Raw genomic sequence first — 18055 nt, forward strand, 5'->3', positions numbered from 1 at the left:
TGTAATAGGTTTTCGAAACCCTAGCATGCCATAAAACCTTTCATAAACACATCTCGTATGTAGTGTGATAAATAGTGGTATCCAATAATAATATCTCCTGGCCTAATGCCAGCTTCTATGTCTCTACGCCCGTAGCCAGAGATTATTTCTTCCAGCCCAATGTCAGCTCCATGTCTTTCGACCCAAAGCCAGAGATTATTTCTCCCGGCCCACAGCCAACAACCATAATCCTTACCCGTGGGAGTATAGTGACCCCTAGATAAGCACAAAACCATTGAATGAACATAGACTTTTCAAACATAGGTATTTATATTTCAAAAACATCTTTATAGTATAAAGTCAATCATCATTTATACTATAAAGAAGTGTGCAAAAGCATGTTCATAAGCAGTATAAAGTCATCTATCATCTATACTACATGTATCGTTTGGTACACGAATGGGACGGAACAGGACGGGACGGAATAGTGGTTCCATGTTATGTTTGGTATGCGTAGGACAGAACGGGAGAGTTGTTTCGTTCTGCGTTTGGTAAGCAGGACGGAACGAAACCAAAAAATTAAAATGACTAACTCACCTCTGTTCCGTCTGTTGTTTGATATAATGTTAGGCTTGGGACGAAACGGAACTATGAGTGCCTGCAAAACCCTAGTCCGTACATCTTTCTCCTCAATCACCTCCACCCTCCGAACCAATCGACCCGCCGTCTCTCTCCTCCACTCCATCTCCCTCATTTTCTCTCCGCTTCCTTCCAACCAAGGTACTCTCTCTCTCTCGACACTCATACACACATTTATAACTCAATTTTCTGATTTGAATTTGAAATTAGCGCTCAGGCTTGCTCCGTACAATGTTCCTTCGCGGCCGTACGCTTCAATTTCATCTGAAGCAGTTGCTGCAAATTTAACAGATGAAGCTCACTCTGCAGACTTAACCCTAGAACCGCTGGAGAACATGACTCAGGAAACCGTGGGGGAGCTTCTGAGGAAGAAAAAAAAGGTTGCATGCCTGATGAAAATAGAACGTCGCCATGAGTCTGCGCACCAAATCGGCAGTCGGTGGTTCTTGTATCTGGACAAGTTCAGCTACAGTAAAGGTGCTTTTCTCAACAACGGTGAGGTGCTTGAAGCGGTGGATCCATACATAATGGATGTGAGGAAGGATAAGTTTAGGAAAGTGGTGAAGAATCGGAGCTACGAGGTGTGTCTGGTGGTTGAAGGATTGGGATATTTCGGCAATGTATCAGCGGCGTTTAGGTCTGCAGATGCGCTTGGGTTTCAGTTGGTTCATGTGGTATCATGCGACTCTAAAAGGTGCAACGGCATTTGAGGTGAAAGGGGTCTAGTTTTGGGTTAAACTTTTGAAAAAAAAACCAGAAAGAAGATTTTTTTTTTCTAAATTTTTTGTTGGTACGTGGTTGTTTAGTGAATTGGTAATCAGGGTTGGCTTTGTTTAATTTGTATTAGTAAGTTTAATTGAAGTTGTCCGGTTCTTAGTTGTCAAATTAACTTTGTTAACCTCAACTTGATCTTGGTTCAAATATAGAGACAATCGCCATGTCAGTATGGGAGAGGAGAAATGGTTGGACATTGAAATTTGGAACTCTACTGCTGAGTGTTTTGAAGTTCTAAAATCACGAGGTTATCGAATTGCCATAACCCATATCGGACGCGGTAATTATCCATTTTCTTCTGTTGTGTATTTTGTTTGTTTTGAAAAGATGTTCAACAGTTTTAATCTCAAGCATGTATCTGAGTTATTCTTCCATTTTATATTTTAAGGTTTCTATATACGACATGGATTGGTCTTGCCCAACTGCGATTGTAGTTGGAAATGAAAATAGGTATTATACGTTTTCCCTATTTAGTGATCATTACATTTTTCGATATCATCCAAGCTGGTTCTTTGTTCAATTTTAAACTGATACACTTGTGTGTCTCTGTGACTAATATCAAATTTTCTGATATACTTGCACTTGATGAAGAATTTAGAAATTCAACTGAGAAAAAGTTAGTAACATGAAGAAAATTACATCTTAGATATGTTCTTCTTCGATATTAATTTGAATGCAATGTCTAATTTATGGGAATAAGTGATGAGGCCCTGGCTTTGTTAGATTTGCATAATGAAAGGCATGGTTGGCTTTTTCTCAATGTTTCAGTTGCTGCAGGCCTTCTCATGCACCATGCAGTTTGTGATAGAACATATCGACGGGTAACAACTATACTACTATTCTTTCTGTACTGAATAATGCATCCACTCTTTTTATCGTTTTCTTTTTTATTTAGAAATTTACATTCACGATGTTTAATCATCTTCATTGATTGGATTTTTATAGTGGAAAAGGCATTGACAATAAATTACAGGACAATCATAAACCCTACATTTATTGCCGGCAATTGATATTGTTTTGGTGTGCAATTGAACTTCCATTTTGCATTGCATAATGTGAAGCCTGAATCAGTTCTCAACTCTCTTTTCTTGCCTTGTTTTTCTACAATCCTGTGTTGGTCCTGAAGTTGCCGGATTCTTTCTACTATGGGTCAAGACTACAACAACATTCATGTCAAAGTTTGTATCAGGCACTAGACAATTTGCAACTCAATTTCACTGTATTTTGTGACGTTCTGTTTTTCGCAAAAGGAATAGTAATTGTACAAAGCAGTTGCATGCTTACTTAAATTTCAAGCATTAGATGTTAATAACTGTTGCCAGCAAATATACAGGGTAGCCATGGGGATCTGACATTTGAAAAGAGCCAAATTCTACTCACTGAATTTTCTCTGCGGCATAGCAAGAGTTCAATTAGCATTGCACGTGAGTATGTAAAGCGGAAGGCATCTCTGCTCCCATCAAGGATTTGAGAAAGACCCCTTTCTGATTTCTGATAGCATGTATGATGTTAAACAAACGTGATCTCTAAATTTCTCACCAAAAGGAGCAGAAGATAACAAGAATCCTCTGAAGCCAACCAAGAGGACAAAGTGGTCATGTCCGGTTGAAAGCTTACCTTGGTAAACAAGCGTTATTCAGTCTAGAGAAGGCGGCATGAGAGCTTACCTTGGTAAACAAGCATTATTCGTGCCAAGAATAGTCTTTTCGTTTTCTATTCTCTTGATGATTCTTTACTTTCTAGCGATAGATAGGACAGCTTGAATCAATGAAATTAATTTACCTAGTTGTTCTTTAGAAGAACTTCTTCTCCGGTTATTTTTAAGGTCGGGTATTTGATAAATTGAATTGAGCATCGGTCATTCCTTCCTTCAGTTTTGTATTCACTAGTTGTATTCATATATATTATCTTGGAACCAATGAAGCTGGCAACCCTCAACGACTTTTTTCTTTTACGTGAGAGAAATGCTAAGGGGTGTCTATGGAGAACATGAATTCCCTCCGGATACATTATGTGGGGGTCCAGAAGAATCAATGTTTCTCATTATCTTAAACACAATATCAGCTGCAAGTATTAATGACAAACCTTTGAGCTACAGCTCTGTCTCAGTAATAACAGTTATTGTAAATGAAAAAGCTGTTTTTCACTACAAATTTACAGTCCAAAAATTGCATATTAGCGAGGCACCTCACCTCCGGAATCTAGCACGGAATCACCTGCCCTGAATCACCCTGTAATTGAGAACCAAGTCCTCAGATTTCTTCTATATATAAGCCCGCACTGTGGCTAAGTTTAATGATATTATCTTAACCATGTAATGGTTGTCATGCAAGGATGAAAAATATATAAGTTTAATCATATTATCTTGCTAAAGCAATAAACATGAAATATCCTGAACTTAAACATGAAATCCCAAATTAAACATTTGTCCTGACTTAAGAAAAAAGAAAGAAAGAAAAGGTCTTACTAAGCCCCAGAAGTTGATATAGTTCATATCATACTAAACCCCCTAATGCTCAGCTGCCATCCATAAACATTTTAATGAAATCTGGCTTGTCAGAGTCATCCAGGGTACACCAAAACTCAACATATCAATATCTTTCACTAACTTCATTGAAAATTTCAGCACCTGATCATATGGGATACCCATGGCCTTAAGCTGAGAATGTAACTTGGCTTTAGCTTCTCTTAAAGTAAAACTTTCCCCTAAATTCTTCATTTCAGTAACTGCTTTATCCGAACCTTCACAAATAACAGCTACAATATTTGCATCAGCATCATTCTTATTCCTATTCATCTTCTTAATAGGTTGAGATGCACTGGATGTACCAACAGAAAGAGATGGGGTAGGTGAAGTCAGAGGCATCTCGAAGGTCTCATCGCAATCCTCATTTTCCAATTCCATGTTTTCCATTGCATCTGCTGCTGATTCAGCCATACTACCCGTGGCTCGGTCTCTCCCAAACACCGTACACAAGCGTAGATACAACGGAAATAGCTTATTTGGTTTGTAAGATGCATTAGGATGTTTCTACAATAAGAACCCAAAGACATCAAAGTTATGACTTCGAAGAAATCAAATATTGAAATTGAATATTTTAAAATAAAATTGAACTTAGTAGAACCTGTGCAAGATTGTGCATGTGCAACTGTGCAAGATTGTGTTTTTGAGACAACTATATATATTGGGAAGGGTGAGATAGCTATATATATTGGGAAGGGGCCTATGAGTTAATAATAATTTGGTATTTAACTACAAATGAAGAAAAATCTTATTAACGCAACTAATTGAAAAATAATAAGAAACAAAATGTACCTTCACCCACAGCTGTAGTACATCGTCACTATCCATAGCAACACATTTTTTTTCGTCATTCCAACCAAATCCAGAGGTATTCATCATGTCATATGCAGAGGAATACTTTTCTTTCAGACGCTTCAGCTTATTTTGTATATGCTTTGGCTCTATATTAATGCCCGGAATCATCTCCCTCATCTTGATGGCAACCATTACAAATGTACCAGCCTTAAAACTGCCGGTCTCACACCTAACACCATCAACTACCATCTCCTCGAGGATGGTAAGCAGCACATCCTCCTCATTATCATTCCAATTATGTGAGGTGGCCATATAATATATCAAAGAAGCCATAATATTACATATGAAAAACAAAGAAACATATTGTTAGTGGAGCAAACATGATGCAATTACGTTAATATCTGCCTACAACTTTTTACAAAGCTAAATTACTTCCTAGTGGAAAAGGTAATCAATTATCAATTTATTATCCATGTACTCAAGGCTACATGGCAACACCAAGGGATAACACTTACAAACAAAAACTTTAAAGATCATAGAAAATGCACATTAAACAGTAAACTGGTGATAAACACATATCATGAGGACTGAAATAAAACAATGTTATCCAGGTGAGGTTTTTGGTTAGCAACAATATATTTAGTAAGCAGAACTATATTCTAAATTATCCTTTCTTGTGGTTTGTTTCCAACCTGGCTGTAGAAAGATAAGGTACTAAGGTCAGATTAACTTTTAAGCAGTTAAGCAAATTTAAAATTTTAAACAGTGTTTCTAATTCCTACATATAACAACACTGGGCTTTATCAACCATAACATCCAGATAACTCCCAATTACCACATTACAAATCCACTTAATAAACATCTCAATAGTCTTCAAACAATGAAAAACAATTACAGCAATCATCTCAGTAAAATGTCATCAAACAATAAAAGACAATTACAACAACTACCATGTCAACCCATTTTCAAGCCCTCATTCCTCTCCACTCATCATATATTTCTCTTGCGAGATCATCCCTCCATTGAGTCCATGTTTGGCTTGACTCAATAGTTTCAAAGTAGGCTAATACTTCTGGTAAATCTTCCCCTATATGCAATTCATCAAATGCAAGCCTTGCATTTTCCTCAAGATCAACCGCCATATACATTCTAATAAAATTATGAAGTAAACTACATGCAGTGATCATTCGTCCCTGAATCTTGATTGGATAGTAGGAAGGACTTCGCAAGATAGCCCAACATCTTTTGAGAAGGCCAAAACATCTCGCAATGACATTCCTAGCACGTGAGTGTTTCATATTAAAATATTTTTCATGATTCGTAGGTGCACGTGAATTGTCTTCCCAGTCTTGCAAATGGTATCTAGTGCCTCTATACGGTGCCAGAAAACCCTCACCATTCGTATATCCGGAATCAACCAAATAGTATGTACCTACATTAGTTGATAATAAATTTTAGTTGTTGGCCAACAAAGGTAAGGAAGAATACTAGGTATTGTCTATCTTACCGGTTGGGACCTTGAGGCCATTAGCTCTAGTAATAGCGTCACCAAGAACTCTCGAATCAATAGCTGATCCCTCCCAACCGGATAACACATATACGAATTTAAGGTCATGTGTGCATACGCCTAACACATTAGTTGCTATATGACATTTCCTTGTTCTATATCTTGGTCTATCGACCTCAGGCACAGTGACCCCTATGTATATTCCATCTAGCGCTCCTAAGCAACCCTAGACAAAAGAAAAACTATATTACTTACCAACTACAAATAATTATGTTATTAATAATTTTACTATGATGCTTACCTTAAAGCATTTCCATCTTGATTCTGTGCAATCCTCTGGGATAGGGGTTGGTTTTGCAAACAACACCTCTTGCAAATTGAGCAACGCACGCAATACTCTATGAATATACCGACTAATAGTTTCACCAGACCTGATGAATCTAACTTGCATTGACATGTTTTTATTGTGGTGGGCTAATATGTTAACAAAAGTAGCAACTTGTTCCTCTATTGTAACATGACCATCATCTACCAACCCACCACGAGTTTGTAGTAAATCACATAAAACTGCAAATGCATTCCTATCCATTCGTAGCTCCCACAAACAATTAGTATCACTAAATTGCGTGATACGATTTATTTCCTCTCTCCTAACATGAAGTCTAACAATTGTCCTTTGCTTTAAACTAGCTCTTTCCCGTTGTCTCCTTTGTTGTTGTTTATACCTCAGCAATTGACAATTCATACTAAAGACTTGTGCCATTATAATCCAAACGTTCAAAAGAACAAAGAATCGAGTCTCATATTCATTCATACCTTCACATGAAAAAAACACATACGCAGGATTCAATTATTGAATGAATCAAAATATGATACTATATTTTCAAAAACATCGAAAGAACCCTAATAGGAATTGATAATGATAAAAGTGTCCAAACTAAAACCTGGGATGACATATTGTGAACCACAAAGAGTAAATTGCAAATAAAAAACAAAGTCAACATAGGGTCAGTGGATACTATATCTTTAAAAAATATGTTCAAGAGTGATCTGTACTACACCAGTTACTACAGTGGTCCTCATTAGTTAGTACATAGTGAAAACTTATAAGCCCTTAATCCCAACCTAACCACATATTGAACCTCCTTAAAAATGGAAATCTCATCATTACCTTCTGATTCACCTAGTAATCCCATCTTCTGTAACAGTAACATAAAAACCCTAATAACTTGTGGTAAAGGATATTGACCAACTTGCACATGGAGATATCAAGGAATTACAGTAGGGGAAAATCCATTTATTTCAAACTTGCGGCAACTATAATTACCATCATTGCCTCAGCAACAACTAAAGTTTAAATTCCCATGTAAGTAGAGAGGAAAAACAAAACCAATCAACACCAATTTTGTAAAGCATTATGCCTAACGATCCAATGGCCCCTCGTACCACGCGAAAGCATCCCAAACCTTCTTAAAATTATGCAGGACAGTTTTCCAAAGTAGGTTGCTGATTGTCACCCAACAAAATCTACAACAACCAACCCTAACTTAACAATTTCACAAACCTAAATTTTTATTTTTCCTTCTATTTCCTCCTTAAGCATTTATATCCATACACACTTATTCAGCTACTCATGATCGATCTAATAGAATCCAATCCAACAGAACCCAAGGACACCAGATTTGTAGATTTCAGCACATAAAAATAGAAACTTGAACACTGAAAAAAAATCGAACATAACCCAATCCAACAGAGGAAAATTCAAAACATAATCCAATCCAACAGAATCCCAAGACATTAGATTTATAGATTTCAGCACATAAAAATTGAAACTTGAACACTGAAAAAAAATGAATCCAGATAGAGAGATACCTCTGAATGCAGTACTGCTCAATAGGAGGAGTGGAAGCAGATAAACAGAGGCGGATCTTTGGTTGCAGCTGCAATATTGGGCAGATCAAAGCACTACAACATACAAAGAAATCAAAACAAGCAAGTCAGAAAAGAATACAAAGAAATCGAAGCACTACAAAATACAAAGAAATTCAGCATAATTAGGAATTGGGTGTTAATAAAATTGAAACAAGCAAATCAGAAAAAGAATAAAAATGCCACTTCAAATTTACATCAAAATTAAGTAAAGATATGAACAGAGGGTCGGCGGTGAGAGCCCTGGCCAACCAACAATGCATGATGGTTGGGTTGATTAGCACTGCATCAATGTTGAAAAAAAATAGAAAACAGACAGCTACATGCACCATCTCGATCGATCGAGATTTCAGAACATGCAATGACTTGATGGCAACCCTAATTTCGGTTTTGCATAGCTAACCCTAGACAAGTATTAGACCCTTTAACTTTGCTGCCACTTGGGGTTAGGATTTGTAAGAATATGGGGTTTAGTTTCAACAATTGCGGCATGGAAGGTGGACGAGTCAGTTCGTCCAAATGGGTAGGGTTTTCGATTGCGAGCCTCCAAAAAGTGGTATGAGAACTGAGAAAGCTACGTAGATACTTAAGCAACAACAAACACCAAACCAAGAGAGAAACAAAAAGTACTACAAAATACAAAGAAAGAGAGACCGAGAGGCTATACAATAACAATCAGATCGAACCTGGAACGGAGATGCATAGTTGAAGTTCACGGAGAGACGCACAAAAAAGGATGAGGAGGAAGGTTGCGAAGGGGAGATACAGGGATGAAGAACTTCACAGCGGCAGAGAAGAGAAGTGGATAGATAGGGTTTGTTGTATGATTTAGAAGGTGTAAATATTGAAAAAGCTAAGGGGTATTTTTGTCTTAAATTTTATGATTTTTGTGTTCCACGAGATGGAAAACCCTATTCCAGGGGGGAGGGGGAACCAAAATTTAACCCATTTTCGTTCCGTGGGACATGCGTTCCACATAATTTTAGCGCACCAAACATGGGACGGAATGCGTCCGTCCCACTCTGTTCTGTCCCATCCCAAGTACCAAACGCACCCACAAAGAACATGAGTTCGATAAAATATGGTAATTCAAAATATTCTCAGTAAGCATAATATCTCATAAAACGTAATCATTAAATCATGCTTTTCATATATGCATTTCTACTATTAAAACATGCATTTTAGAAGGGGTCCACTCACAGATACATCGCTACCGAAAAGCCACGCAAACTAATGAAGACGGAAACACCATAAATAATTGCCCCTAAACACATAAAGGGTCCAGTTAATAAAACTATACTAAAACAATTGAATTTGGGAAAATGGACGTCCAAAATAAATTCAGGACGTCGAATTACCCTAAGAAGTGTCCCGGGTAAATTTTGAAAAAGTCAACAAAAAGTCAACACTAAGAATAATTCAAAGAAAACTCCCTGACAGAATATTTCATCCGAGTTGGCTGATAGGTTTGGGCCGAAGGGTTTTAAACCCAAAGGCCTGGTTTCAAAGAGTCAAGGGTTTAGGTTCAACGGGCTGGGATAGTGACGAGCCTAGGCCTAGGTGCACAGCCTAAGGGCCTGGTTAGATTAGGGTTTTGGGCTTGAAAGCTCGGTTATTTAATTGGGTCTTTTGGTTTAAAAGGCTAAGGGATTGGGCTGCCCAAATGGGCTGGGTAAAAAAGGTTTTGGGTCTAAGGTTTGTGGATCACTAGACCCATGGAAGAAGAAGGCCGTAAATCAGCTGGAGAGTTTCCAAGCTCTGACGGAGCTCAAAACTTAGTCAAAACAAGCGAACTAAAATACCAAAATGAAGCCCGTGAAGCAAGGAGTCGAAATATACCTTCCTTGTGGCCATAATAAGATTGAAAAACGTCTACAAGTCCCAGCACCTCGCCGGAAAACTGGGAATATAGTCCTCTGAGGTGTTTCTTCGTATTTTGACGTCCAAAACACAACAACGTGGTCAGAAAAGAATTATAGGGACGAAAAGAGAAGCATTTGGAGTGTTTTAAAGCTCCCCCAAACCATAAAAGTTACAAAATCATTCAAAGTCGCATTGGGGAACTTTGTTCTCATCAAAGCTTGGATTTAGAGTCTCATGGCTCGATTTTTCCTATGTAACGGGCTCGAGTTCGAGCTCGTGAGGTCTAGAGGGTGAAATGGGTGGTTTCTCAGGTGGTGCTTTCCCCCATGGCACCCTTCGGTGCTTGTTGAGAGAGAAGGGAGAGAAGTGAGAATAAGAGGGAGAGTGAGACTTATGGAAGGCAAGAAAGAGAAAGAGAAGGGAGTGGGTTGGGGACAAACTCCAAAGGTGGGCCCCTTGGGCACACCTATTAAGGCCCTCAAAAGCAATATTTTAAACCAATATCCCAACCCAACATGAAATTACAACATTGCCCTTTTGTTTCATAAAAATTTGGGACGGGTTGTTACAATATTGATGGTGGGGGTCAATTTCAGGAACCATCTTGATGGTGTGAGTCAATTTCAGGGACCATTTGTGATAAAAACTCGTAAATCTTGTGAGGCCCATTTATGTGTCATATCAACACTTAACATATTTTTTCAGCGAATTGTAACGAAATGACCACATTGATTTGCGACACCTATTTTCAGGGACCATCTTGATGGTGAGGGTCAATTTTAGGGACCATTTGTGATTAAAAAAAAAAAAAAAACCCTTGCATTATGTCTCATCTGGCTCCCCTGCCTACAAAATCGAAAGTTTAGAAGTTGATCGTATCAATGAACCAACTCAAATGATGTGTAATAGATAAAAATTAAGTACATTAATTAATATTTAAATAATCATTTTTTATGTCATTTAATTTATAAATTTTAGTCTACAAATCTAGTCGTTCCAGTATTATTACAAAATTAAAGTAAAAAATTATAATCAGTCTCATTCAATTCACATAGATTTGATTAGTCAAAATCAAAGAACCAAATGAGTTCTAACAAATCAAAGTCATCGTTTGACAACTCGGACTGTACTGACAATTTCAATCAGATAAGATAAATAGTCACTCGATAGTAGTAACTAAATTAATCGGGCTTTTGGTGTTGTGTTGGATTACTTTATGTATTAGATAATACGTCGGACTACAATAATTTCTAAAAAAATTTCACAGAATAATTGATGTTAAAATGGAAAAAAAAAAAAGAAAAGAAAAAGGAACCAAATATAATTTTCAAAAAACCATAAATTTTACTAAATAAATACATAAAATTGAAAAAGAATTGGAAAAGCAAAGGGTCGATAGGAGGAAAAGAATAGAGGAAGGGGCGGGTGGACAGGAAAGGAATGGGTCGATGGATCGATAGGAAGGAAGGGTCGGCGAATGGACGAGGAGGGGTCTGTTAGATGAGACCCTCTCGGTGACTATGGGACTGCTCTCACGCTAGAGGTGGAGAGCTCGCCGGAGTTGTTGGGGATGAAATCGAAAGGAGAAAATGGGAGAACTCAGATCAACATATAAAAAATTGGAATCACGTAATCGATCAATGAGCAAGTGGAGAAATAGATGCTCTGATACCGATTTCATGGGATGCGTTCGAATGGTGATGATGGGTTGGTGCCTGTGTAGAAGACGACGAGCCAACGGGCAGCACAAAGAGGAGGATGATGATGATGATGCGAGGCTTGGTTTTGGATTGGTGTTCAGTATATTTTGAGCCCGACTAAATTATACGTGGCTTTTGAAGTGGATTATTAGTACGCCGTGGAGCGTACTAATAAAGATAGGCCCGCTTATTTATTCGATGGCTATTTAATACGAAAATGCCCCAAACATCGCATTCGTATAAAATAATCATATTCAATGTCCTATACGGTGCGCCAAACAAGGCAAGAATCAATATTGGAAGCATTTGACTCCTTTTATCGACAATCGGATCATACTGGTCCGGTTCGCCACACTCACTTCTAACTACAAGTTTAAAACGTTTTATAAGAACTAATTTTAAATGACTTATTCTAAGTAGTAATTTGAATTTCTCTAGATTATAACCTTTTTTTATCTAACATTTTGTAATCGATTTCTTCAATTTTGAAGTTCCTCACCCAAAGTGAAATCGGCTTAAAAAGAATTACAAAAAGATAAATAAGTTGAATAACACTGTTAGGCTATCCTCAATTGGTCACAGCTGACTAGTAGTGACCTTGACAAAAATATAGGTGTCTCTTATTATACAAAAGAGTAGTGTTACACTTACCTTCTATTTGTATTATCATTTGTATAATTTCTCTAATCAATGTAGGGCTCGTCAACGCATCTCTTCTCTATTGGAGAGCTGATACAATGATGATACAAATACGTGGTAAGAGTATAAATTTATACATGTACAAAGAATGATAACATCATCAAAGCCAATCCATATGCCATACTTATTTTTCTTCTCAAAAGAACATGCTTACTCCATCCAACTTTTTTCTTCACAAAAAAAAAAAAAAAAAAAATTCATTGCTTTTAAAAAAGACAAGGGCTGTGATTGGACCAGCGTATATCACAAAACAAATAAACATAACAGCTACCCTAATCTCCATCTTCTAAAGGCTGGGCGTCTCTGCTGCAACAAACATTTTGCTATTAGCCACTAAAGTAGTTTGGAAAGAGAAAACAACCGAGTGATTGATTCGAATCTCAACACAAAAACTTCAAAACCGAAAGATACATCGCAATCATATTTCGCCACTCGAATCACATCAAAAGGAATATTTGACTAATTTTTAGTGGTGGCTGATGCAGGCATAACCTCATCCCCGCATCGCAACCAGCACTTACTCCAACCATGCAGACATAACTTATATGTCCCAGTTCGGCCTGTGGGATTTAACGATTGGGCCCGCTCATCCTTCTTACATGTACCTTGGGCTAGGTGTTTTATAGAAGCCCAAATTGTTCACCCAATTAGCTGATTTTCAAGCGACATTCTATCTTAATCTGAATTACAGAAAGATGGATTCAAACTTAAGTGCATAGAAACAAGTGTATTGTGATCGATAAAGTCATTTGACAGCAAATTACTTCTCTTTCTCCTTTTTTATTCAATGGTTGTTGAGGGAGTGGAGAATCGAACACAAGACTTGAAATACAAAGGTCAATATAATAGACGGAAATTGTTAGAAATATCATATTTGTGTATCATCTGATGTGTCAAGTGATGTGCACATTTCACGTCAATGATTGAATTTATATCATTGAATGTCAATTATATGCATCACTTTTCACATGTGATGATGCACTAATATGATATAAATAAGTGATCTCTCTAGCATTCCTCCAATTGTGAGAACATAATATCTTGTTTCTACAACAATGATAACGCGAGTAGCGTTGTAGACACAAGGAAATATTTAGCCTGTAGACACAAGATTCAAGTGGAAAAGAAAGGCGTTTTGTGCAGAAAAAAGTTGAATGAAGCCATGAAAAGCAATCGAGAGAAGATGCATACAATGACTTCTCTGTTACATTGCTTTTGTTGAATGGTTCACAGCTCAAGCTGAGATGGATATGTTAGAGAGAGAGAGAGAGAGAGAGAGAGAGAGAGAGAGAGAATGAAATAATCTTATCAGAAACACCTAATTAAATTAATTAAGAATAATTATGGAATTAATTAAAATTAAAATATAAAAATAAATTAATTGGAAAGAAAGAGCTACAACAGATCAGAGATAATAATGTTGCTCTGTGCAGCCACCACGTTCGGTTCCCCCTTTGTTATTTGCCACCACGTTCATCCTCTTCTCTGCCAACTGTACCTGCACCTATTCCACAGCCAAGCACACTGTTTCTCTAGCAATCAGTTTATATCTATTCAGAAAAATAAACAAATAATTAATTAACTAATTGCCATAACCTACTACAATGAAGGAATCTACAATATCTACTTGGATTTAATGAAGAAAAAAAATGCCAACTTGGAAAGAAAACAAACAACAAAAACGATCAGTTCATGTGGTTTTACTGTAACATTGTCAATATTCTCATGTTATAATGTATATCTACTTATTGAAGTTGTACTATAAGCTCATCATTTTGTCGTCTCATAATATAACATTGTCAATATTCTCATGTTATAATGTATATCTACTTATTGAAGTTGTACTATAAGCTCATCATTTTGTCGTCTCATAATATAACACGTGAATTAATAATATTATAGCCAAAACCGATTTATTATGCTTAGAGTTTTATCATATATGCTAAACCAACTAGTGACTTTCATACTTTTATTTTGTTTCTGTATACTAAATTGGGTAAAAGATGCATGAAGAGAAAAAAAATTACTTTACTATATTGAAGTATCTAAAACATTAAATCTTAAATAACAGATAAACTTTTTTGATGTAATTATTGAGAAATGTTAAGGAGATTCTCTAAAAAATGAGACTCTCTATGAACTTCCACCTCATATTTTTTTGCATAATATCTATATACTGGCACAAAAAGATAATCTCTTTATCATTTATCTTAATTTTTATATGAACAAAGTCCAATAACAATGTTCAAGCCACGTGAGTTTTGCAAAATGAGAGTTGGCAATTGGCCCAGAAAAATCACAGCCGCACGTGACTTAATGATGCAATTATTTGTTTCCACGTTCCCATTTTTTGACATTGACCAGGTTGGAACATGTTAGCATGTGAGCAAGAACAGCATAAAATCAGTGCATCTACAATCTCTCAACCTGTGTTAGGAGCAATCGATGCTGGTTTGGACATGATGGTCGGGACGGCGGCCACGTGTCCGGCCATGGTCGGCGAGTAGATGTGAGCAGGTAAGCCCATTGTATGTGATTGATGGTGATGGTGGTAGTAGAGAGGGTACATTGGCATCAGAGTGTTGTGTCCGACCATTGGCTGTGCTGGGTACACTTGAGGAGCAGAGTAATGCCCGTTCATGTAAGCTCCACCTGTGTAGCCCACCTTCTGTAAATTCACCATTGTCATAGGAAGAACAAGTATCAAATCACATTGTCCCGCAAAATAAATCAATTTAAATTGAAGTCACAAAATATAAATGTAAATTAGATCAGTTAATCATAACAGTCTGTTCAATATTTACATTCAAGTTTGACTATCTTCATAAATTAGAGTGATTTAAAACATGAGTAAAGATATTTATACCATGTTTTTGTACCACATTAGATGGCATTTGATGTAAATAGCCATATCATTTAAATTAATCATATTTTTAAATTTAGTTCATTATTTAATAAACTAATAATTAAGAAAAAACTAGTTAAATAAATGATGATTGTGGTATACGAGAGAAGTCTTTCTCCTTCATTTTCTTGGGTTTTGCAAATTTTTCAAATGATGTGGATGTCCATATCATATGCCACCTAAGATGGTATAGAAATGTGGTATAAAAATATGGTATGAATAACATTACTCTTAAAACATTTCATTTTCTGAAACGTAGTTTTAGACATAAGTATATAACAGATTGATACAAAATACGAAAATTGAAGTTGAAAAACGCATTACTTACATGATTGTAACTCATATCAGCAGCAATGTATGTGGGGGAGTAGCTGAAAAGAGAGAATAAATCATTTTAATTACATTAATTATTTATGATTATTTCTTAGACCTACCAAAAAATAAGATGGGAAATTAATGGCATGGAAATATATAGGTATATACCCATAAAATGGAACAGCCTGGTGATGCTGGTGGTAGAATGGTGTAGCTGGAGTCCCTGTTGGTGCTGGGTAGTACCACTGCACGTGATTTGCAGGTGCAGGTGCGGGAGCAGGTGACATGGACCTCGCTCCGCCACCGTTGGATCCTTCAGTATAATCATTTGGATGCAATGTCAGATGAAAATCTCATATCCTAGTGAATATCGATAATGTATCAGATATTGTGGATTGATAGACTGATGCATACCTCGTTGAGGAGGAGGGGTGGTGTTTGAAGCGGACCTAGGGCGGCGAGCCCCGAGGGAAGCGAGGTTGCAGTTGGCACGGCGGCCGTTGATGACCGGAGTGGCGTCCTCACAAGCCTTCTTAGCCTCCTCCGGCTCCTTGAAGGTGACCTACACGTTACATTACCGCAAAGCACCATTAAAAACCACCAAGCACCACCGCAATATTATTACAAAAAAGGAAAAAAAAAAAAATGAAAAGGACTTACGAAACCGTAACCCTTGGATCGGCCGGTGAGTTTGTCGGAGATGATGACGGCCTCCAAGATCTCGCCGTACTTGTCGAAGTGCTCTCTCAAGGCCTCTTTGGGAGTCTCCCACGCCAACCCTCCGACAAAGACTTTGGTCAGTGTGGTGTCACCAAACTGCCCATGAGTAACGTTGTTGCTCATTGTCATTCTTGCGCCCGGAAAAAACCACCACCGTAATGCAAGTAATATCCTCCAACTACCCTTTCTTGTAATTTGGCACTAATATGTTTGTGTTTATGAAGAAAAACTTAAGCTAGAGAGAGAGAGAGAGAGAGAGAGAGAGAGAGGTGGTGAGGTTTTGGGGGGGAGAGAAAGGAGGAGGGAGGGTATATAAGGGGGGAGGGGTGGAAGCACTGTAAGGGAGTGGGGTGGAGGTAATAAAATATTTGGAGAAAAACAGAGAGGCAAATAGACAGATAGGATTTGTTGAGGCCTGACTGAGCACACACTCATGGCTCATAAACCCATTTCTCTATTTGGATGTGTGTTGGTGGGGAATTTGATGTGGTTCTCTTCCGTTTAGGTCGAAGTAACCGAGTATGAAACGAGATGTAAATTCAGATACTTCGAGCTTCTAATTAAGTATACTAAAGCATTACGCGTGTTTGAGAATATTTAAAGATTTTCTATGCATTAGTTATGTATGTCTCTCTTTTCACGTGACGAGGTGCACGTGAAAAGAACTAATTACAATTGTCGTGTATAATTATTACAACTGGCACTCACGATCTTGAGCATAATACCAAGTTGTACACAACTTGTATTCATCGGTTTTGTATGTTTCTTTTCTCATGTGATAAGTTATGCGTTTAACGTGCATAAACTAGTACAACTAGCGCTCTGTTTCATTCTTTTAGTAACTTGGGCACAAAAACACTCGAGATCACATTTACAACTCCCGCTCCTTCAGTATCGCTTGCTTATACTTATAATGTAGGTTAAGATTACCCCTATAGTGTGTCATGAATTGGATGACCATTTGGGTAACTTTGTAGTGACCAAAGCTGTACTTTGACTAATTGGCACTTACCATGTTTTTTTGGTATGAAAAATCTCTAATTGTGTGATTCAAAATCAGTAGTGCATGATTCATGAACCAAGTGATTGAAAAGGGGGGTAGAATTTGAGTACAGATCATAGGTATTTTTACTGCTTGAATATTAATTTCCTTATTTTCTAAAAAATATGTGGTAAAATATTAATATTTACCAATTACCTGCGCGTGACCCCATGCCCCTAGTTGACAAGAACCAAGTATCAAAGAGACAGCTAAAAGGCGTACGTTGTACTGTGGGTCCCACGTATTTTTAACGAAAACTAACGTACATGACGTGCAGTGGTAGAATGAAACGGCAGTCGACGGATACGATAATGCCGGTCGCTCCAAAACACCTTCATGTGCTGGATACATATACGACATTATATTTTTCTGTGTTTTTGCTCATAATCGCCCACACCCGCATGCAAACTATATCTTTCGGGTTTGGATCATCGTATAACATTTTGTTGTCGAGAAAACATTATATGAAAAAGGTCATATAAAAAATTAGATTAAGATTTCAATGTGAGGGATTTGTTTGAGAATGCATTGGGTTCAAAAAGCCTATAGATGACATTTCCATACTTAATTTGTCTTTTATTTGTAAATTATAATTATTTTTCAAAATGAATACATAAGGTTACCTTTAATTTTCTAAATAAAAGATGTGGATTTGAATGACAAA

General features: G+C 37.2%; 3 protein-coding genes across 12 annotated transcripts; 1 reads left to right on the forward strand and 2 right to left on the reverse strand.

Moving 5' to 3' along the window:
• The first annotated feature begins 544 nt into the window (after positions 1 to 544).
• On the forward strand, positions 545 to 3265 carry LOC103439522 (uncharacterized). Of its 10 annotated transcripts, none has more exons than XR_003774933.2 (6): positions 552 to 759; positions 829 to 1312; positions 1545 to 1672; positions 1781 to 1842; positions 2170 to 2213; positions 2726 to 3265. XR_003774933.2 is itself a non-coding variant. In XM_017333090.3 (5 exons), exons 1-4 carry the CDS (start codon positions 564 to 566, stop codon positions 1834 to 1836), a joined length of 864 nt encoding a protein of 287 aa, XP_017188579.3. In that variant the 5' UTR covers positions 552 to 563; the 3' UTR covers positions 1837 to 1842; positions 2170 to 3265. The 10 variants fall into 10 exon arrangements, 4 of the variants coding, with proteins under 4 accessions (XP_017188580.3, XP_008376304.4, XP_017188579.3 ...); XR_003774931.2 differs by lacking the exon at positions 2726 to 3265 and adding an exon at positions 2519 to 2704; XR_003774929.2 differs by having other exon boundaries at positions 553 to 759; positions 2161 to 2213.
• Positions 3266 to 3901: 636 nt separating this feature from the next.
• Positions 3902 to 5023, reverse strand: LOC139197793 (uncharacterized). The gene is made up of 2 exons (XM_070825758.1): positions 4709 to 5023; positions 3902 to 4423 (listed from the first exon to the last, which is right to left on the reverse strand). The coding sequence occupies exons 1-2, from the start codon at positions 5021 to 5023 to the stop codon at positions 3902 to 3904; spliced, it is 837 nt and encodes a 278-aa protein (XP_070681859.1).
• An 8691-nt stretch (positions 5024 to 13714) lies between these two features.
• On the reverse strand, positions 13715 to 16778 carry LOC103439521 (probable RNA-binding protein ARP1). Its single transcript, XM_008378077.4, has 6 exons — positions 16290 to 16778; positions 16044 to 16191; positions 15798 to 15942; positions 15643 to 15685; positions 14837 to 15077; positions 13715 to 13933 (listed from the first exon to the last, which is right to left on the reverse strand). The coding sequence occupies exons 1-6, from the start codon at positions 16476 to 16478 to the stop codon at positions 13914 to 13916; spliced, it is 786 nt and encodes a 261-aa protein (XP_008376299.1). The 5' UTR covers positions 16479 to 16778; the 3' UTR covers positions 13715 to 13913.
• Between the last annotated feature and the right edge of the window lie 1277 nt (positions 16779 to 18055).

The sequence above is a fragment of the Malus domestica genome, chromosome 07 (assembly GCF_042453785.1).
Source record: "Malus domestica chromosome 07, GDT2T_hap1".
Lineage (NCBI taxonomy): Eukaryota > Viridiplantae > Streptophyta > Magnoliopsida > Rosales > Rosaceae > Malus > Malus domestica.